A 22,115-nucleotide genomic window follows, 5' to 3' on the forward strand; every position below is an offset into this window, starting at 1 on the left:
TCCGCCCGCTGCAACTGCTGGTTGCAGCTGGTCTGCTGGTTATTTCTTCTCTTCGCCTTTATTACTTTTCACTGATTCAAGGCTAAAAAGATTATAAGCAAGGCTTACCCATCTAATAACTAAAAAAAATAAAAGTGTACGCTCCACGCGGGCTCACGTCTTTTGCCTCGTAGGTTCCTACCACTTCCCGCGGTCTTTCGGTTCGTACGGGGCAAATTTCCGTTCCAACGTTCTGTAGGAGAGGATCGTTCATCAAAGCAATGCCTTCACCTATAGAAATAAGACACACGCTAGGCAAATATTCGTTAGCCTATATTCCCACATAAATAAGATGGTGGGGCGAGTTATACCCTGTTAAAAAAAAAGACTGGAATGTTGATTTTTATGATTTATTTACATACATCAGGATTAACTTTCCATAATATACTTTATATACAAACATTAATGCATGGAACTTTGTTCCCTAAATGCTCAAATATTATTTAAATTTAAACATGCAAGGCCATATTACAAATTAGATGAACCTACGTCCAACACAGACAATGCTTCGTCCTTTTCTTCTTGCAACTCCTTTCCAGTAAGAGCTAACTTTGATTTGGCAAAGTCACTTAGGTCCAAACCCTGTACGATTTCCCATTTCTTATTTACAATAACAACTGGGAAAGAGAAAATAACTCCTTTTGGAGAGTTATAGCTGCCATCTGAGCATACACCCATTGATACAAATGTTCCCGGAGCGGTACCGTTCCACCAGTCATGCATATGATCGCACGCGGCTTTAGCTGCTGACATAGCAGATGACATTTTACGAGCTGCAATTACAGCAGCACCACGCTTTTGAACAGTTTCAACAAAGGCACCTTGTAAAAAGGAAGTATCATTGACGGCATCAGCCACAGATTTTGTTTGACCATTGATAACCACTTTTCCTTGTCCAGCATCTGGGTACTGAGTGGATGAATGGTTGCCCCAGATAATTATGTTCTTAACATCAGATATTGGAACACCCAACTTTGTAGCTATTTGGGAGGTGGCGCGATTTTGATCCAATCTAGTCATCGCAGTGAAATTTTCACGTGGAATGGATGGTGCATAATTAGCACAAACAAAAGCATTAGTGTTGGCAGGGTTTCCAACCACAAGAACTTTGACATCTTTCTTTGCAAAGTTTTCAATTGCTTGTCCCTGTGCTCTGAAAATTTTTACATTTGCCGATAGTAGATCTTTTCTCTCCATTCCTTCTTTGCGTGGCATGGCGCCCACTAGAAAGGCGGCCGAAACATCCTTGAACCCAACAGCTGGATCTGTTGTAGGTATAACTTCACGTAACAATGGCAACGCACAATCCGCTAGTTCCATGACGACACCCTCAAGAACACCAACCATCGGCGGAATATCCAGCAAATGCAAGATGAGAGGTTGCTTAGGTCCAAAAACTTCTCCTCGCGCTATCATGTATAGCAACGAGTAAGCAATTTGACCAGCAGCTCCAGTCACGACAACACGAATTGGTTCAGACTGAAATGATTAGAACCATATTGTTATTTATTTATTTCATTTCGAAAAATCTTAATATATTTAAAAATTTGTTTATAAACACACCTCAAATTTAACTACACCCAAACAAACCAAAAGAACAACAAATTGCGAATTAAGGCATGTATGCATAGGGGCATCAATAAAATTAGCTTATTGATATGACATGAGAACCCGAGTACCGGCTTTCGATACCATTGTCTCTTACCCTCTTGATCGTGATTCTTGAGAATAATTTTCCTACGAAGCCTTTCTCGGCTAACGAGAAATACTTTTCCAAAAGGTTTTAATTACAATTTTTTTTTAAGTACGAATCATAAGTTCGTAAAATTATATGGACCACATTTATAAGAAATTCGCATTAATATATTGCATCAACTTTCGCTGGAATCTGCATTTTAATCGTGGAAGTGGTTGCCTAAGTTCGACTTTAGCACCACTTATAGAGGTCTCCCAGAGGTATATCATATTAGTATAATAATTTTATAAATAAATTTGGACATTTTGCCGCTTGTAATGCGGAATAATCTTTGTAAATAATAAATTTTTGGAATAAAACTATGCATATTTGTACAAATTATAAATTTTTGTTCCAGAAAAAAAAATAATATATGCACGGTCGGACGTTTTACGAGATTATATAGAGGGCGAATGAAAGTTGAATTTTAATAATGTAGATATGTTCATAAATATGTCCATACATACGTATGATTATTGATCATATGTATGTACATGTTCAAAGAACGTATTTATATTCGACATTGAATCGATTAAATAAATATTGTAAACTTATGTAATATATTTAAAGGCAATAAAATATTTCCAGAAATGTATTGTTCTTACCATTTTTACACTTTTTTTTAATAATGCACTTTAACTCTGTGTGACCGCAAACCTATGGATCAAATATATCGTGAGACCCTCAGAAACATACCCAAATATACGTGCTCATTTTCAAAATATACCATAAATATACCCATGAAAAATAATTCGTTTTTTTATTTTACTCTAGTACTTAGATCCGAAAACAGCTTTGCTGGCAAATTTTGCAATACATTTTCAAGCGGCTGAGTGTGACCAGAGGTTTGAGGTCTTCTCATGCAGCTGTTTTGCTATGTTTACCATGAAATCAGAAGATAAACACACCAAAAACTGGAGAAAAAGAACCCGCCGAAGTGGAAAGAAAACTGACCAGGCGAGGAAGGAAAAAATTATCTGATATGAATGAGAATTTGTAGAATGGTTATTTTTTGCATTTCTAATTTGCTTTAATTTGCTGTTAATCAAATTTTTTAAGTTGTATTCCCTAGGTTGCAGAAGATTTACATATTTTCAAACGACGGATGAGCAATGGGAAATGTTAGATGTGTTTCCATAAATATACAACCGTACGGAATGCCGCTTACAATTCTAGTACTTCGCGACTAGCAAAATAAATTGCATATTTTTATAGAAAATCTCTGTTCTCTTAATTCTCTGAGTGAGAATCTGAGTACTAGGCCATAGCTCTAACCAAATAGTATATGGTTAGTGGCTATAGGTAAAAGGACTTTCTTCTTTTCAGTACATTTACGATATATTTAGAATATGAAATAGTTTATTTTGGTATATTATTGAGGGCCATACGGTATATTCTATCAATACTTCCACGGTTACACTGGGTCTTGCACCACTAGAATATTTTTTAATAACAAAAACAACGGTCGTAAAACCTCAAAACAAAACAAGTAATTAAAGGTATAATTATAAAATCGAAATCAAAAGACTAAGGAAATTCTGCCACGTCCTTCAATGTTTAATTTATCTCTTGTTGGATGATTTGATACATTCACATACACAGGGCGGGCTGGTAAATATTCGGCATACCAAAGAATCGAATATTGTTTTAAATTTGTTTCTTATAAATTTGTTTTCGACATATTTTTGTTAGCTCTATATAAGTTTTATTAAATATTGTTCACTTTACTGAATAAGCTCAGTTGTTCAGTGAGTGAGTGAACAAACTAAATCAGTTGTCCAGTTGCTCACGCAGTTGTAAACAATTAAAATGTAAACTTAGCGCTAACTTAACTATTTTTTTAATTATTTTTAGACTCAAAATGAATCAACTGAAGCAGGAAAACACACAGCACGAATCCTTATGTGTTAAGACTTCAGATAATAATTTGCCTGAAACTGATTCCGAACCAAACACATTGAGGGAACCACCTATTGCAGAGCTTCCTACAGAAGAAATAAATCAAGTTGAAGTTGACACTTTCTGTAATAACTACAACAGTACTGAAGAATTATTACAATTACCGACAAAAGAAACTCGTCGTAAGGAATGTTATTGGTTGAAAAAAAGTAACATAAGCTTTACAGACGCCTTGAGCGATCATAACTATACATCACAGGAAGAGTTTAAGTGTCGGCAATGCCTGGATTGTGTTGAAAATATGCTGATAAATATTATTTTTCCAAATAGAGTTGAATCTGAGCCTGTTTCGTCAAACGTCAAACTTTTCATAGACACCACCATACAGAATCTAAAAAAATATCAATTAGAAGTGGATGTAACGAATACAAAATGCCAGGACAATGCCAGTCAAACATCGTTATTTACAGAAAAATGTACTGCGGAGTTAAACAGTTCAAACTGTTCAGAGCCCTTGGAAGTCGATCTAAATGATCATTACCTTGAAAATCTTTATACACACTTTGGGAAAGAAAAGATTATCCTTAAACCTATTTTAATGACCACGTTAAATGAAGCAAAACAGTTAATAAATGAGTGCTATGCGCACAATTCAAAGTCTGAAGAGGAATTTAAAGTGATTTTACTAACTAAAATAAAACAACTTCAAGAAATTGCCACTCCCGGAAGTCCATCACCAAGTCGAGCTCTAGATAAATCATTTAAAGATTCAAAGATGACGAAACATCAGAAAAACCATAAAGCAAAAATGAGACTACTTTTCGATACATCTAGTTCGTTGAATACAGACTCCGAGCTCAAAAGTAGCTGTGATGATCTAAGCGAAAAATCTTCAAGCGAATGTAGTTCAAAACCGTCGCCAGTACGCCGCTCGTTCTACTCAAGTAAACACAGGAATTTGCAATGTGATTATAATGATGGTGTTGATCTTTCCAAATATATAAAATTGAATGTAAATAATAATCTAAAATTTGGTGAGGTCGATATAAAAACTATAAAAACAACGAGATCATGTGCATCGGACAACGATACAGACAAAGAAATCGACAGGTTTGTTTTTGACAAGTCAAGTCAAATATTGATCATTTTGTTTAATACAATTAAAATAACTTTTAATTTTTCTCTGAAGATTGACAAATTTGAGTGCGTTGAAAACACGTCATGGACAAAAGAGTTACATCAAAGCAAAGAAAAAGAGTCAGCTGAATTTGTCTCAAAGGAGTGATCTTAAAAAGGATGATTGCTTTGTAGAAGACGAGGATCAATATGAAAGTGATACCATAATTGAAGTGAGTATGCGCGAGGTCACATATTTCTCGCCTAGAAAACATCATCACTTAAAAATAACAAAATATTTGTACTTCTAGAATGAAGACATTTTAACCGAGGGACAGTTTCTAACGCGTTGTAATGAACAAATCAAGTTGCAACTGTTAAATGATTCAAGTAGTGATTCGGGATTGTCAAATCAAAGTGGGTTTGATGATTCAAAGGAAATTTTTTCTGAAGGAAGTGAGAACATAATTAGTACTGTGGACAAGTTTTTACAGAATTTTAATTCTGATAAAATAGTCTCATGTGAAGAGGAAAACCCCAAAGCTCTTGTTGATGACAATGAAATTCCCTTTAACATTAATCGGCCACACAATAAAATTGACAAAGATGATCTAGAAAAGTCAGACATTAGATCATTGAAAAAAGAAGTTGGGAAGCATAGTAAACATGAAGAAATCGTGCTTAGCTCGGAGAGTGATTATTCAGATTGTGACGCTGATCTTCAGAAATCAAGATTGATAAAACCTATGCTTCGAATTGATCAGCTTGCCAATGAAACTAAAGCTGCACAAAAAACCGAAAGCGAACGGGTTCGACGACTTGATAAGAAACATTTGGAACTGTCCAAAGCAATTAAAAAGAATTGTGAATCTATAAATAAGTCGGAGCTAATACTTGATTACATCGAAAGGACTAATACATTTGTTAAAGTGGACAGTGATATAGTCAAACAATTAAAGCCACACCAAATTGATGGTGTTAAATTTATGTACGACTCCTGTTATGGCGGTGTGGATGAGCGAAAAAAAAATTCTGGATCAGGATGCATTTTAGCTCATTGCATGGGCCTGGGAAAAACTCTTCAGGTAACACAATCTCCACAAATGTTAACAAAAACTAAAACAAATATAATTCTTTTAGTTGATTGCTTTGCTGCACACCGTGATTTCGTACAAGGAACTAAACACGGCAAAGGTCTTGGTACTATGTCCAAAAAGCACGGTCATGAACTGGGCTGATGAATTTCATTATTGGCTAAGTCCCTTGAAAATAAAAAACCATTTAAAGGTTTTCATTTTTCCGGATTCATCGTGAGTTTGATTTAACGTATTAAGTATGAATATGTATTGGTGATATGTATTTACATACATATGTACATAATATGCATATGAACTCAGAGACATTACATCATGCAACATTTATTTGTACTTTGTAGGTCTTCATCGTACTGAGAATTTGACACCCACTTTTTTTTATAAATCAGAACTTTCATGTTGGCAATGATTCCAATATTTCTAAACACCGTTCTCGATCTCGTTAATTTATTTGTACTTATATTTCTAGTGATATTGCAGAAAAGTTGCGGGTTTTGGAAGAATGGTCCTTATCGTCGGCTAGCAGAGCGGGCTGCTTGTTAGTGGGCTACGAGGCATTCCGTACTCTTGTTTTTTATCACTCATACAAATATCGAGGGAACGTGGCTTCTTCAAAATTGGAAAATGTTCGAGATAAAGTCCACAAATACCTATTACAGCCTGGTAAATATCTGTTAATTTTGCATTATTTTTGAAAAATAATCATTTGTTTTTCAACAGGTGCCGATTTAGTCGTATGTGATGAAGGACATATTATTAAAAACAGTAAATCTGCCATAAGTCTTGCCGTATCAAAAATAAAAACCCCAAAACGAATAATATTAACCGGAACGCCCATACAAAATAACCTCAAAGAATGTAAGTTTGTCGTAGTGTCACAAAGGGATCCCATTCCTGCAATTATTTATATTTGATGTCCTCTGCGCACTGCCTTCATACGTTTCATTTCAACAAATCAATATATTTATAGATTATAGCATGGTAAACTTTATAAAACCGTTATACCTGGGCACGGAAAGGGAGTTCGCAAATTTATATGCAAATCCTATAAAGAATGGCCAACATAAAGATTCCAGTAAAAAGGATATTACAATAATGAAGCAGCGATCCTACGTTTTACACAAAAAGCTATCCAAATTTGTTCAGGTAACTAATAATACTATTCAGTATTCAGTACTGGGCCATTTATTTTAACTGTAAATAAACATTTAGCATACTTTTCGAATCCTTTTTATAAAAAAATGTTTTTTTCCTTTAATTTACAGAGAAAAGAGGCAGAGTTGCTCAAAACATTTTTGCCACAAAAATTCGAGTATGTTTTATTTATTCCGATGACGCCTGTTCAGGTACGTAAATAGTTCTTCCTGTTTAATTTATTCAGAAGGCGAAGGTGTCCACTAATGAATTCATGATTTACATGCTTCATCGAACGTTGCACTAAGCTCTTTTATTCTTGGCTTAAAAATACACATCCCATCTCGGAGAAACTAATGAACCAGTCATTTTACCATGTTAATTTAACTGTTTTCCTTAGATATATTTTAGCCATTACAAATGGCTTTGGCTTTTACAAGACAAAGTTATACAAAGGTTTATCCAAGAAAAAAAAACGAATTTCTTTATAGAACACACTTTATGAACATATATTGGAAGCAATAGGAAATCGTGGTGACTGTCGAGGCAAAAGTCTGATAACAGATTATACTGTTTTAAGAAAGGTAATTTTACATGAATATGTAATATGTTTTATCGTTTATAATAATATTTTCCTTCCTTAGATATGGACACATCCTAAGGTATTAGAAGACGCATGGAAAAATGCCACAAACGTACGTAAAAATCTTATTGTTAACTATAACCATTTATTTGCTAACCGTATATATATTTTTAGCAAAGAAATAAAAAAGAAATAAAGAAAATCAATTGCCCAAACTCCGAGGAAGATCAACCCGATGATATTTATGACAGTCAAACTGGTGTGATGTCTGTAACTAATGACTGGTGGCGCAGGCATCTGACAAAGGCAGATTTGGAATCTATAATGCCAAGTAATAAGCTCCGGATTATGTTTTCCATTCTTCGAATGTGTGAAGAGAAGGGCGAAAAATGGTAAGTAGTTGCAAACTGAAATGGATTAGAAAGAGTTTGTTGAGATAATTAAAAACTGGGAGACTTATTTGCAAAGACACAAAAGGTCATAATATTGTCATTCTAGTTTGGTCCGTTCTAACCAATTTTGACACTCTTAGCACGTGCAAAAATACATATATGCTTTCTAATGATATACTAATTTATATATTTCTCGTTGCAGTTTAATTTTTTCCGCCTTTGTGGCAGTACTCAACGTTGTGGAATACTTTTTCAAAAGAATTACGGATTCTGATCCCGAAGTGTTTTATTTCGCCCGTAAGCTCAACTAATTTTACGAGTAATAATATTTACGCTGGTCATAGTTTTAAAAGCTTAGGTTTTCTATACCAGCTACTCGAAAAGCTAAGAAATATGTTAGAAACATTTTACCCAAGTATGCGAATAAAATGAAGATTCTAACAAACTTTTTTAATTACAGATTTATCATCAAGCCAAAAACCCGCAGGAAAATGGATCAGTGGGCAAGACTATTACAGACTGGATGGTAAAACACCTAAAAACATACGGCATGAAATGATAAAACGATTCAACAGCGAAGCCAACAGACGTGCCCGCGTTTTTTTAATATCTGCCAGGGCTGGTGGCCAAGGAATTAATCTAATTGGTGCGAATAGAGTAATCATTTTGGACACCTCGTGGAATCCATCCAATGATCAACAAAATATATTTCGAGTATTTCGCCTGGGACAAAAAAAAAAATTGCTATATATATCGTCTGATTGCAATGGTATTGTAAAATAAGCCATAAGCCAATTATTCAATAATTCAATCTTTTTGAATACTTACAGGGCACTATGGAAGAAAAAGTGTACTCTCGATCTGTTACAAAACAAGCAATGAGTTTTCGAGTAGTAGATGAACAACAAATAGATAGGCATTATAACATGGAAGAATTAGCAGAACTTTATACGTAAGTAAAGTGTATGTTTCCTGAGCTCGGAAAGTTTTGCATAACTGTGTATTTCGTTTATGGAGTGAGAGTTCTTTCTTTTTTTTTATATTAACTTCCATTTATCATACTTTCTTACTGCATAGGTTGACGATACCAAAAAAAAGTGAAAGAACAATGCCTGTGTTTCCTAAGGATACCATACTGGCTCACTTGTTGAGACAGTCGGAGCTTGTTTATAAATACCATGAACATGATAGTCTCTTAGAAAATAAAGTCGAGCAAGAGCTGAGTGAGCAAGAAAAAGCGGATGCTTGGGACACTTACGAAAGGGAATTGGAAGTTAATCTGGGTAATAAATCAAATCAAATGATATTAAATGCATTTATTAAATTTAATTTGTATCCAATAGAACAACAAGAAGGATTAAATGCTGAAAAGTAAGAATTGTCTTATTAGAAAAAAAAGTACGTACTAACACTTATTTTTCAGAAGTCAAATCGGTGCTCCGAACTCGAGACTGAACTCGTACTTAGCTCCAATTCCAAGTCTGGATGTAAGTAGAAATAAATAAAAAACGAGGAATGTTTTGAGATAACCTTTCTTTGATTTTAGTGTTTTTTACATGTTATAATTGTTTCATATTTTCTGCTTTTCAGATGCAAAATTTATTAAACTACAGCATTCAGTCAGCTTCATTTATGCCTCAACTAAACTATAATATGAATCAAAATTACTTGGACAGCTTAAACTACTACCAAAAGTTTTCATCGTTACGATATTTAAGTGATAATAACTATGTCTCATCACCTTATAATGCAATCAATTCCGCCAATCATAATTTTCTTTCTGCGGGTGCAGGCGGTGTTTCGAATAATTCTAGTTCTATAACTCCAAATGAGATGTTTCATAGACATGCTAAAAATGTTGAGCTACCAACCCAGGATGCACTTAAAGTACAGTCGACGCTTGAACAATACAAACAGTTTCTTGAAAGCCCTTTCTCTGGGCTCCTAAACTTTTCAAATCAGGGCTATGATCCTTCAACTAATAAAACAAATATGGCAAATGTAGGAGATAATGCAATTTCTAGAAAGGAACATTTAAATATATTCGATTCTCATTATACTAAGAGCGTAAGTGCTGCGAATGATTCAATTGTTGCTAAAAATATCAATACAGTTGATCTTACGAAGCTCTCAGCAGAAGAAAGACCAAAGTCGGCAACATTAGCGATTAAAGATCCTGTTCCCTTTAACATTAACTCTTCAAAAATCAGTTATCAACGAAAAAAAAAAGTTCAGCCCTATTCCGAGGTTTATAAAGGCACTGCAAACCCTATAGTTAATCAAAATCCCTCTTTAGAAAACATAACTCGCAAGGGTTTGACTTCAGGAACAAGTAGAGACTATTTGAACAACAATGGGGACAAGCAAATCGTACCCCCAGCAACCCTTTCGCCTACTATTCGAAACGCCAAGCAACCTTATGAAATTTCCAATGTTGTACTTCATGAGCAGCCTAAAAGTGGAACGTTAAGCAAAACTATACAACATTCAGCAAAGTCAACTTTAGGAGTATCTGTTCCCTCACCACTGGAAAAGGATGTTAGCTCATTCAAAGCTTCAAATCTTCAAAATAAAGTAAGCAAGAATGTATCCATCCAAGGAACCATTACTCCATTCAGAGACAACGACGGATTGCATATTAGCAGTGATAAACCTAAAATCGATGTCGGCTCCACCGGGTAAGAACATAGTTGTATTTTTTATAATTATTATTTTTCATTTTCGCCCTTCGTAAATTAAATTGGGTCTCCCCTGCCGAGGTGCGCTGCCGCATGCAATGGCTTGATAAAACTTAAGTACCAAAGCCATGGGCTTCTCCTCGGTCACTCTTCTTTCTTAATGAACGCATATATTTAGATACATATGTTAATTACGATACTCAATAACTACTTTAATTGGTTATCTGTTTTTCTTTTTCAGGGGAAAAATAAATCTTTTAACTAGGAAAAGATCAGCAGGCAATGAAGACGAAGATTCAAAGCCAAAAAGAGATAAGTTATAATATGTTAGATCCCACGATGTTCTTACCCTGAGCAGATCTTCCTGAAAATAGCTTACGGCAGCAAGAGCATTGTTAATATTATTGTAAATAAATATTTTGTGTAAAAAATAATTTATACAGTAGAAAGCATTTATAATAAAGTTTGTTTATTTATTAAGATGTCAATGATTTGGCCATTTTCGGGGAACCTGAACGGGTTAGAGTTGGCATGGAACGCCCTCCGAGACAGGTTTCAAAATAAACGGATCATAGTGAAGACCCAAGTAATCACCTTGTTCAGCCTGTCTCCCATCCGAAAGGAGTCGGAAGCACTCTTATATGAACTCTAGAGGCTCGTCCACCAGTGCCCCACGATCCTAAAGCACTTCGAGGTCTCCACAGATAACTGCATGGTAGATGGCGTGCTGGTGCTGGCGGGACGTCCTGGCGCGACATGGATAATTTCCAATGTGTGAGGTACATACATACGTCTCACTCGAGGCGACCGAGGACGATCCAGACTCAGGTACGCTCCCGGGCACGCACATACGTTCCGCGCAATGAGCCACGTACTTCCACTCCGTTCCAATGTAGAATTGTTTCAAAAAAGTCGTACTCATTCGATGTCTCACAACGTTTCTCCTTGTAAAGGCCTTGGCTAGTCATGGACACGGCACCCTTCGAGTACCGGGAGTAAAAATTGAAACATTGCAAATATTTAATAATTCCACATTTTATTCAAAAAATCATATACATTTATGTATGTCACTGAGTTATGGGTACAGAAGTAACGTCTATCTCTCATTTTACACATAGGAATATATTTTAAATTCGAAATCAAGTTAATCAGTATTTTTTGTCGCCTCGAAATTGGACATGCGCATTCGACATGTATTGCCTTTGCACACACATACATGTGTATGTAAGACTACATATGTAAGTATCCAAACTGTTTTTCAAGCAATTGGGTGTACAAGGATTGTGAAAAATATATTAGGAAAATAAATCTACAAAATAATTTCATTAATTTATGAAAGTTTACTCATATTTTACATATAAAAGAACAAAAGTCTAATCAAATTTGTACAAGTTTTGTTACATTCCCGTTTATGACTCCAAAATACAATGAAAAATCGATTAAAAATTTCTTGAGTTAAAGGAAACACAAATATTGCTGTGCGAATACCAGAACATCTCCTTGTGTTTAACCTATGTATATGAGGTATGTACATAACTTTAAGGAAAGTACATTTATTCTGACTAACTATTTCTTAAAATATGTTTTCCCTTTGTATATATGTATGTATGTATATAAATATGTACATACATTAACATATATATATAATTAATAAGTATAAACACTGATTGTAACTGTGGCCATGTCCTGTTTTAAAGTTTTCTATGTTACAAATCGGCATTTATTTGATGAGTCCCCCAAAGACCAACCAATCAAATGGTAATAATATATCCCACTAGAAAGATATTTCTTGAGAAGTCTTTTGAATATATTAAACTATTTAAAAAATACGAGCTACATGGTTCAAGCTCGGCTAACCTGTATAAGTTTAACTGGCTTTACCATAAGACATTTTTTACCTGTGCGACAGAGGCTTAAAGAAATTTTCGAATTAAAATTAACCAATAAGACATCATATCTTATTGTTGTGTGTTAAAAACATGAAAAAACTTGTAATACAAAAGCCAAGTGGACTGCTTGGTTCTCTGCAAATATATACAAAAATAAATTTAATAGGAACATATGCAAAGTTCACAGAATTTAACTCGGTAACATAAAACCTAATCTTACGCAAGGAAAACTCGGGAGAACTGCATGTACTTACATACATATGTTTATGTATGTTATTAATATAGAAAACCATCTTTTAACATACTCTCTTAAATTTACCTTTTCAGATGAGAAAACCATCACAGTTATTATGACATCAAGTGGAGAAAAACAGTCTGGCAATAATTGTAGAACTGGAAAAAAGTGTCCAGACAATGCTCATTTCATAATGCGTGCAAACGGCAATAGCGTCAGCGTCAATCAAAGAAAGTCTGTTCATTCTCAAAATCAATTCTCATTGACTTTTGAATCTAATGAGTGTGATGTGATGTACTGCAGCTTGCAATCTGCACGCTTAAATGCACAGTCGAGTGATATGTTCCAGCCCAACGCTGGAAAGATGAAGCTATCTCCGCTGGAAAAGATCGACGATGCCAATACCGGAGCCCCTCCATCGCCGGCACCGAATAGTGATGGTTTTGAGGGTAGTGTTAACCAGTTAAAAACTCATACATGTAATGGAACAATGTCAAAGTCAGAAAACCATGCCCTAGTGCCGAAGCATGGCCTAGGCGGATCAACAAACTACCATCAACGTGGCATATCCCCAAACTCAAGATATCGTTTGGAGCGTTACAGAGAGGCGAAGCCAGTTCAACAAACTAAAATATTAGAAGCGGCAAAAAGTCCATCAACAGTGCCATCAGTTTCCTCAACTCGATTATTGTTACCATCCAATGTAACGCTACCGATGAATCAATGTGAAAATTATAATGCTTATCTGGGATCTGCAGTACACACACCAGTCAAGCGATATGTTCCAACTCCACCGCCTGCTATTGATCTTTATGCAGGCCTTGCGTTACAGGCATCGTCTGGAATTATGACCCCACCTGCATCATCAGTGCAGTCTCAGTACTGCAACATGCCCTACAATTATCGTTCAAAATGCTGCCATAATGGAAATGTTGAGTCTATGCATGGAAGTTTGACCAAACCATCACAGACATATGTCGCAAGTGTATCCTGCTCAACATCTTGTGCCTCGACATTGCCCGCACCATCCACAAGTATTTCCATGGCTTTTTCAGCAGGAAGCCACTGCTCGCCAATTATGACAGCTACTACGGAGCAAACAATAACTCACAGCACCGACAACTCACACATGAACAGCCGAAGATCAGAAGAAAATGATTCTCTAATTGTTATAGCACCGGGCACCACAATTACCCAAATAGAGGCAGATAGCCCAGCTGGCACATGTTTGCATTGCAATACAGCACGACGAACCACTGGTGTGCATCAGACAACACAAACGACTGGACCTATTAGTCCTGTACCGATATCTTTGTCTGTTCCTATTACTGCGCCCGTAATATCCAGTTTAAGCGAGCAACTTGCAAATACCGAATCAAGTATTGTATCCGTGCAAACGAAGCTCCAGGATAGTCGAAACATTGCACTCAAGCACGGGTCCAGTCATCATCAGTTGTACGGACCAGGTACTGCGGCTACGTTTAGCCACCTTATAAGCAATCCACGCTTACAGCTCACTCATCACACGCAGACACATCAACACCAATCGTTGCAAATTCTACCGCAGCCACAAACCCATCATTACTCTTGTAAGAAGCGAGTTGTCATTTATTTAAAGCGTACAACTTCGCAGTTTTTTGGAGTTGAGCCAAGCACAGAGGCCGAAGATTGTGCTCTGTGGCATGGTCGACATCGTCGACTGGCTATTCGTCGATTTGGGTTATTCGACAGCGCACTAGAATATCGTGTCCAACAGTCGATCATAAATGGTGTTAATGTTGAAGTTGATAAGCAAAATAGTTCGGAATTGAATCGTAATTGTGCCAACGCAAGCAATAATTACGCTCAAGATCGTCCCGACATATTACCAGTGCAAGATGCCAATGCTATGAATATGACATTTTCTTCAGATAACAGACGATCCAAATTCTATAGCAATAGAGATTTTTGTGACGGTGAATTTGTAGAGCGTAAGGCGTCAGTGGGTCACATGTTTATAACATTGGTTAATTATTTGCTTCATTTTTTTTATAAGCGGCATACAAACTGCAGAAACAGAGTAAAACATCAATATCAATGGTCGCGTAGCTTTGCACCATTGCACGTGCAAAGCAGTTCTAGCTTTGATCCAATTCACAACGATCAACCGATTGATATAGAAATAACCAATAGCATGACGGATGCTTTAGAAATGATAATTGTGGATGAACTCTTTTTTGATAGTCCGTGCGAAGTATCTTCTGTATCGGTAAATGATGACGCATCTGATATAGGCCGACAAGCTATCAAGCCACGTGTCTCTACACTGGGAGCCAATGGCCCCAATATAGGAGTTGGAGTAAGTGTTTATATGACAGAAAGACACCAAAACGGATGGCGAACATCCGCTCTCATTACCAATGCATGCACAAGTGGTGATATTAATTTAACTGCTGATCAAAGCTTACATCAAGTGAGCGCGGGTCACATACAATTGTGCAACTCAATGCCTAGCCAAATACAACCATCAATGCGAACATCACAATCTACAACATCTGCATGCCAACGTGGAACACGTATAACAGCTCAGCTGTTGGATGGCGTCTTGGAAAATTCAAGGCGACCTCCTTTACGGTGCATTAAATATTTCTCAGTCAATGATTTGGACGATCGAACGGATCATCGGCCTATATTTACATACTGGATAAATACCGTACAATTTGTAGTTTTAGTTCTATCGATAATATGTTATGGTATTGCTCCGATTGGAATTGGCTCTGAACAAAAAACCGGACAGGTACTTGTGACCAGTCTGAGTCTGCAGACGGTTCAACATATAGAGCAACGAAATCTGTGGATTGGACCACGGAATATTGACTTGGTTCACATTGGTGCAAAGTTTGCTGCTTGCATGCGACGGGACACCAAGATCATGGACGTGGTTATTAAGACAAGACGTCACGAAAGGGAAACAGCCTGCTGCATTCGGAATGATGACTCTGGATGCGTTCAAAGTTCTCAAGCGGATTGTAGTATACGAGGCCTCTATCCTACAGTAAGTAAATATATGAACAAAAAATTAACAAATAACAACAAAAACCTGACGAGGAACGCTGTGAGTACCGGATATAAATATTGTTCCGCTTTCCAGCCAGTCTCACCACGTTCCTCCTCGTTTTTTTCCTCCTAAGATCAATCGGCTTGGACTTTCAATTACTATTATTTATATATTTTAAATTTCATTATACAGAAATCTATTTCTACATGGAAAAAATGGTCCCCCGGCGAATCTGGACCTGGAGGTCGAATTTCTGGTTCAGTTTGTGGGCTAGATCCAAAATTTTGTGATGCACCAGCGTCAATAGCACCTTATGAGTGGCCCGACGACATCACCAAGTGGCCCATTTGTCGCAAAACGAATTCATTCACTCAGCGCTATCGTTATAAAGACCATACTTCTGAGCATATGGTCTGCGAAGTGATTGGTCATCCCTGTTGCACTGGGCTGTATGGAGAATGCCGAATAACGACGCGGGAATATTGTGATTTTATAAATGGATATTTTCATGAGGAAGCCTCTCTCTGCTCGCAGGTAAGAGTTAAAAGACTTAAAGTGGTCCTTGCTCCAGTAACTGTAATATTTTGTTTCAGATTTCATGCCTAAACAATGTATGTGGCATGTTACCATTTATATCTGTGGAAACACCAGATCAGCTCTATAGACTGTTAACATCGCTGTGCATGCATGCCGGCATTTTACACTTGGCAATTACGCTGATATTTCAGCATTTGTTTCTTGCTGATTTAGAAAAATTAATTGGTACTCTCCGAACTGCTGTTGTCTACATAGTATCCGGCTTTGCTGGAAATCTGACTAGCGCTATAATTGTACCGCATCGCCCAGAGGTGAATATCTTACAATAAACATCTAATAATTATGAAGCACATATTCAGTTCTTACAGGAGAGACTTTGTAATGTTTCATCTGCCAAATTGAAAAATCATTTTATCAATTTTTACAGGTTGGACCATCAGCATCCCTCTGTGGTGTGGTGTCTTCACTTATTGCTCTTTTAATATGGATGCATTGGAAATGTCTTCACAAGCCTCATATTGCTTTATTTAAATTGTTGCTCTTGTGTAGTGTGTTGGTCGGAATTGGAACACTTCCCTACCAGCTTAATTTTGTTGGACTTTTGGCCGGAGTGGCGTGTGGTGGATTTCTAACAATTTCACTTGTGCCATTTACAACATTTTCGAAATACGGACGAAAGAAAAAGGTTGCATTTATAATTGATATTGGTTTAAACGAGGTACTCACTGTTTCTATTTTCAGATAAAACTCATTTGGACATGTATTTTGTTTCATTTAATAATATACAGCGGCTTGATAATGACGTTTTATATTTACCCCAGCGAATTTCATACAATAAGTATTGTGGATATTTTTAGCAATAGCAACGGATACGATAATGTTACCAATACTGACCATTATGGCGTTGACGTCATAAGCAGCACTACTAGATACACGGAGACACAAAATCCCCAATTTTATTATCACCATCATTCTGATGACATTATCAGAAATAGTGTCGCATTCACAGAAAGAGCTCTTGTTTCGGTAAGTATTTGAGAATTACTAGACAACAATTTGAAGGCTGAATTTATGTCGACTATCCTGAAAGAACTCTCGGCTCCGATTGATAATAAATTAATATTATTTGTTTCACAGCACATGGTATATCCATCATCGCCTCGGAAGGCAAGTGTTCAAGAATGGCAGGATGTTGATTTGGGTCGTTCGTTGAATAACTTTAAGAACTATAGTAATATACAAAAAAGTATCAAAAATATATCAACTTTAAAGAAAATGTTTACTTTGCCTGTTATATTAACAAACCCGAAAAACCATTCAACTGAATTAACAACAGTAAACCACAAATATTTGTCTTATATGAACAACACAAATGCGCACGGACCGTAGTGGTTTTACATAATCGACTTAATTTAATAATTCAATTCAATTAATTTAATTAATTCAACAATATAAGTATAATATATGTTACAGATTATATATGTATCTACTGATAAATAGGCATATTAACAATCTTTCAAATAAAAAATAACAAAAATTAATATGGTCAACAAAATATCAAAAACACCAAATGTGTTTTCTGACAACTGAATATACGACATACGAAATGGTGGGTACGCAATCGTCTTCCAAAAGGGTCATGGCACTTATAAAGATGTAAAAAAAGGAAACATGCAAGCGGATCTAGAACAGGTGTGCACACATTCATCGAATGCCACTTAACGCATACGAGAGAGTCTGTATCTCGCTCTAAAACCAAGCAGAAAAATTTTGAGTGCCAATCACTTGGCGTTACTCATCTTACTATAATATTGAAAAACACACATACCAGGAGGGTTCTTTATTATATTTATTTGTTAAAACTATTTATTTAATATTGGTTAAATGTGGAAATATTGTTGTTTGCTTCTGAATACATTATTTTATTTTGTGTGTTGACACATGACGGGATATATTTTATTTATAATTAAGTACAAAGACATTTACATGCATTTAAGACCCGCACGATAGACAATTATCCTTATTTTCGAGCGAGCACACCATTTCAGCCATTCTACGTTCTCGATCTGATTCATTATGCTGTGTGTCATTGATACTTTCATCAGGCGAAGTTAATATGCTATCATGCCCATTTTGACCTTTCAACGTGAATGCAGTTTGTTTCTTGTCGACTGTAAATTGTATGGCGTTGGCAGCGGGTTTTGTGCGTAAATAATACATTCCTGTTTTTAGTCCAGCTTTCCACGAGAAAAAATGTATGGATGTCAACTTGCCATAGTTAGGTTCTGCAACATGAATATTAAACGACTGACTTTGATCAATAAATGCACCTCTATCAGCCGCCATTTGGATTGTAGATTTTACTGAAATTTCCCATACAGTTTTATAAAGATCGCGAACCTTTTGTGGAATAGTTTCAATACTTTGAATGGATCCCCTGCTTGAAATAATTTTATTTTTCATCTCATCATCCCAAAGGTCCAATTCTGTTAAATCCCTCAATAGATGATGATTGACCACTTGGAATTCGCCAGATAACACGCGTCTAGTATATATATTAGTTGTATATGGTTCGAATGATTCGTTGTTACCCATAATTTGTGCAGTAGATGCTGTTGGCATGGGAGCTACTAACAACGAATTCCTAACTCCGTGTTGTTTAATTTCCTCCTTCAGTTTTTGCCAGTCCCATAGGTTCGTTGGAGTCTTATTCCACATATCATATTGTAGGATGCCTTTGCTCACAGGACTTCCTTCATAGGTTTCATATGGACCAAATGCTTTAGAAAGTTCACAACTAGCTTCTAAAGCCCCATAATAAATAGTTTCAAATATTTGTTGATTTAAAAGACTAGCTCCTTCACTTTCATACGGCAAGCGCATTAAGATTAAAGCGTCTGCGAAACCTTGAACGCCTATTCCAATTGGACGATGCCTAAAATTGGACTTCTTGGCTTCTGGCAAGGGGTAATAGTTAATATCTATTATTTTGTTAAGATTTTTGGCAACTGTTTTGGTTACCTCTTTTAGCTTTTTGAAATCATATGTTTTCTCAGGTGTTACAAACATGTTGAGTGCTATTGAAGCTAGATTGCAAACAGCGATCTCATCGGGTGAAGAGTATTCAACAATTTCTGTACATAAATTGCTGCATTTAATGGTGCCAACATTTTGTTGATTGCTCTTTCTATTACAAGAGTCTTTAAAAAGCATGTACGGGTTACCTGTTTCAACTTGCGATTCTATAATGGCAAACCATAGCGACTGAGCTTTCACTGTTCGATTCGCACGTCCCTCTTGCTCATATTTCACATAAAGCTCTTCAAATTTTTCGCCCCAAACATCTTGAAGTCCAGGACATTTGTGTGGACACATCAATGACCAGTCTTCATTTGCTTCAACACGTTTCATGAAAAGATCGGGAATCCATAGAGCATAGAAAAGATCCCTTGCTCGGTTTTCTTCCTTTCCTGTGTTTTTTTTTAGGTCTAAGAATTCAAAAACATCTGAATGCCAGGGCTCTAAATAAATAGCAAAGGCACCAGGCCTCTTGCCGCCTCCCTGATCAACATAGCGTGCCACATTATTAAAAACTCTTAGCATTGGAACTAATCCATTTGAAGTGCCGTTCGTTCCACATATCGAAGTGCCTTTGGCACGAATGCAATGAACATTAAGTCCAATTCCACCCGCTGACTTTGATATCAGCGCACATTGTTCAACTGATTTAAAAATACCTTCAATTGAATCCGAGTTCATTGTCAGAAGAAAACATGAGGATAGTTGAGGTCGATTTGTAGCAGCTGCAAAAAGGGTAGGCGAAGCATGCGTAAAATATCGTTCCGACAGTAGGTTGTACGTTTCCACTGCAGCATCAATGTCGTCTCCATGAATACCAAGTGCGACGCGCATTAGCATGTGCTGTGGGCGTTCTGCAATTTTCCCATTTATTTTAAGTAAATAGGAGCGCTCGAGCGTCTTAAATCCAAAATAGTTATAGCCAAAATCTCGGTCATAGATAATGGCAGAGTTCAACCGATCAGCATTTTGCTTGACAACATTGTAATGAAATTCCGATACCATTGGGGAAGCAGAGTTTGTTTCGTTATTGACATTTTTGAAAAGATCTTCGAAGACATCTGAAAAACATAATGCAACGGATTATTAATACTAAGAAATTAATAAACAAAACTGGCTTTCAAAGCTAAAATCACAGCTACAAAGCTTATATAAATAAATATTACTTAGGCAGATTACATACCAGAAAAGACTTTCTTTGTTTCCTTATGCAGATTAGAAACTGCAATCCGAGCAGCTAAAATGGCATAGTCGGCATGATTGCAAGTTAAGCCAGCGGAAATTTCTGCAGCCAAATTGTCTAGTTCTTGTGTAGTGACACCACAGTACAAACCATTAATTACTTGAAGTGTAATGGATACCTAAAAATTAACAGTTTAATTAGCTCTCAATGTACATGTACATGCTACTTATTTGCTTATGTACATAAATCCACTGGTCCACACGGACGACCAAAATATTCAACGCAGGCGATTAATTTACTTTCCAGAATATACATACAATACATATGTACGTACTACATGTACATGTACGTATGTACATATGCACATATTCATTAAATATTAACAAATAACTAATAAAATAAATATGTAGGAACATATATGAACATTAACTTTTTACTGTATTTTCATTCTTAAAGATCAACAAGTGCACACTCATACACATATCTATGTTTGTATGTACATTTGTATATCTGTACGTTCAAGTATGTTTCCAAAACACGTACTGCTAGTATAAATGTTCGTATAAATTCAAAATAGCCAAAAGGAAATGTAATTCAACTCACAGGGTCAACAAAATCCATATTTAAATTATAACACAGCTTCTGAATGCGTGAGGTAATTTTATCAAAATGTACTTCTTCTTGTCTTCCATCTAAAAAAAACCTTGAAGTGAATAAATAGTTTCATACGCTTTGTTTCTTTGATTACCTCGTTTGACAACAAACAATTTCGCCGTTTTTAAAGTTTTATTCTTCAACATCTTCAAATGATTTCACAATTTTTCCTTGTACCGAAGAAATGGCGCCAAACTATTAGAGATACCGTACAATAATTAGAGGCTGCAACATACACGTGAAAGTATATTCAATATTATTATCACGATAGTCAAAATAGCGTGGAAACGAGCGCTAATTAGAAACAGCGGAAATGAGTACCAACTGGAAACAGTACACAGAGCACGAATGTAACAGAGTACCGGGTATAAAAGTAGTGACTATGCTGTGAGAGCGTCCCTAAGCGTTCCTTGCTTATATTCATGAAAAATAATCAAATCATTCAATTATCTACGTACATATTGTGGGTAATAATCTCTTAAAAAATGAGCAGTGGTACTGACTGAAATTCAGCAGCAGAATATGTTCTTTCGCCAACCAATCATTTGTCTTCTCGTCTTTCTGCTCGTGAATTGCACTCCGTTGTCCGAGATTAGCTGTTTTTGCCATCCACGATCTAGCTAATATTTTTTTTTTTTTTTAGAGTGGACGCATGTTGTGCTTGTGAACGGGCGGGTTATTATTCGGCAGCACCTATTAGGTTGTTGATCGGTAACTAATGATTACCAGAAAGATGAGATTTTGATAGGTGGTCACGTTGGGAAGTATCTCAAGATTGTGAAATAGGGACGGGAATAAGAATTGGTTTTTGGTGCAGGCGTCCTATGGTTGT

General features: G+C 36.2%; 4 protein-coding genes across 5 annotated transcripts; 2 read left to right on the top strand and 2 right to left on the bottom strand.

Moving 5' to 3' along the window:
* Window positions 1-375: 375 nt before the first annotated feature.
* On the bottom strand, window positions 376-2,507 carry LOC117902464 (malate dehydrogenase, cytoplasmic). The gene is made up of 2 exons (XM_034813869.1): window positions 2,380-2,507; window positions 376-1,518 (listed from the first exon to the last, which is right to left on the bottom strand). Exons 1-2 carry the CDS (start codon window positions 2,380-2,382, stop codon window positions 508-510), a joined length of 1,014 nt encoding a protein of 337 aa, XP_034669760.1. The 5' UTR covers window positions 2,383-2,507; the 3' UTR covers window positions 376-507.
* Window positions 2,508-3,199: 692 nt separating this feature from the next.
* On the top strand, window positions 3,200-10,134 carry LOC117902462 (transcriptional regulator ATRX-like). The gene is made up of 19 exons (XM_034813865.1): window positions 3,200-3,273; window positions 3,629-4,783; window positions 4,863-5,022; window positions 5,101-5,874; window positions 5,930-6,099; window positions 6,353-6,546; window positions 6,604-6,741; window positions 6,854-7,029; window positions 7,149-7,229; window positions 7,509-7,601; window positions 7,662-7,712; window positions 7,775-7,992; window positions 8,195-8,289; window positions 8,453-8,761; window positions 8,823-8,944; window positions 9,070-9,275; window positions 9,336-9,363; window positions 9,416-9,479; window positions 9,583-10,134. Exons 2-15 carry the CDS (start codon window positions 3,636-3,638, stop codon window positions 8,891-8,893), a joined length of 3,678 nt encoding a protein of 1,225 aa, XP_034669756.1. The 5' UTR covers window positions 3,200-3,273; window positions 3,629-3,635; the 3' UTR covers window positions 8,894-8,944; window positions 9,070-9,275; window positions 9,336-9,363; window positions 9,416-9,479; window positions 9,583-10,134.
* On the bottom strand, window positions 6,338-21,530 carry LOC117902463 (ribonucleoside-diphosphate reductase large subunit). 2 transcript variants are annotated; one of them, XM_034813867.1, is made up of 5 exons: window positions 21,378-21,530; window positions 21,233-21,321; window positions 20,630-20,807; window positions 18,349-20,507; window positions 6,338-6,348 (listed from the first exon to the last, which is right to left on the bottom strand). In XM_034813867.1, the coding sequence occupies exons 1-4, from the start codon at window positions 21,427-21,429 to the stop codon at window positions 18,361-18,363; spliced, it is 2,466 nt and encodes an 821-aa protein (XP_034669758.1). In that variant the 5' UTR covers window positions 21,430-21,530; the 3' UTR covers window positions 6,338-6,348; window positions 18,349-18,360. The 2 variants fall into 2 exon arrangements, with proteins under 2 accessions (XP_034669758.1, XP_034669757.1); XM_034813866.1 differs by lacking the exon at window positions 6,338-6,348 and adding an exon at window positions 15,991-16,004.
* On the top strand, window positions 12,033-17,834 carry LOC117902461 (inactive rhomboid protein 1). The gene is made up of 7 exons (XM_034813864.1): window positions 12,033-12,194; window positions 12,887-15,828; window positions 16,024-16,365; window positions 16,425-16,679; window positions 16,796-17,053; window positions 17,110-17,394; window positions 17,506-17,834. Exons 2-7 carry the CDS (start codon window positions 12,910-12,912, stop codon window positions 17,755-17,757), a joined length of 4,311 nt encoding a protein of 1,436 aa, XP_034669755.1. The 5' UTR covers window positions 12,033-12,194; window positions 12,887-12,909; the 3' UTR covers window positions 17,758-17,834.
* Window positions 21,531-22,115: the final 585 nt, after the last annotated feature.

The sequence above is a fragment of the Drosophila subobscura genome, chromosome U (assembly GCF_008121235.1).
Source record: "Drosophila subobscura isolate 14011-0131.10 chromosome U, UCBerk_Dsub_1.0, whole genome shotgun sequence".
Taxonomy (NCBI): Eukaryota; Metazoa; Arthropoda; class Insecta; order Diptera; family Drosophilidae; genus Drosophila; species Drosophila subobscura.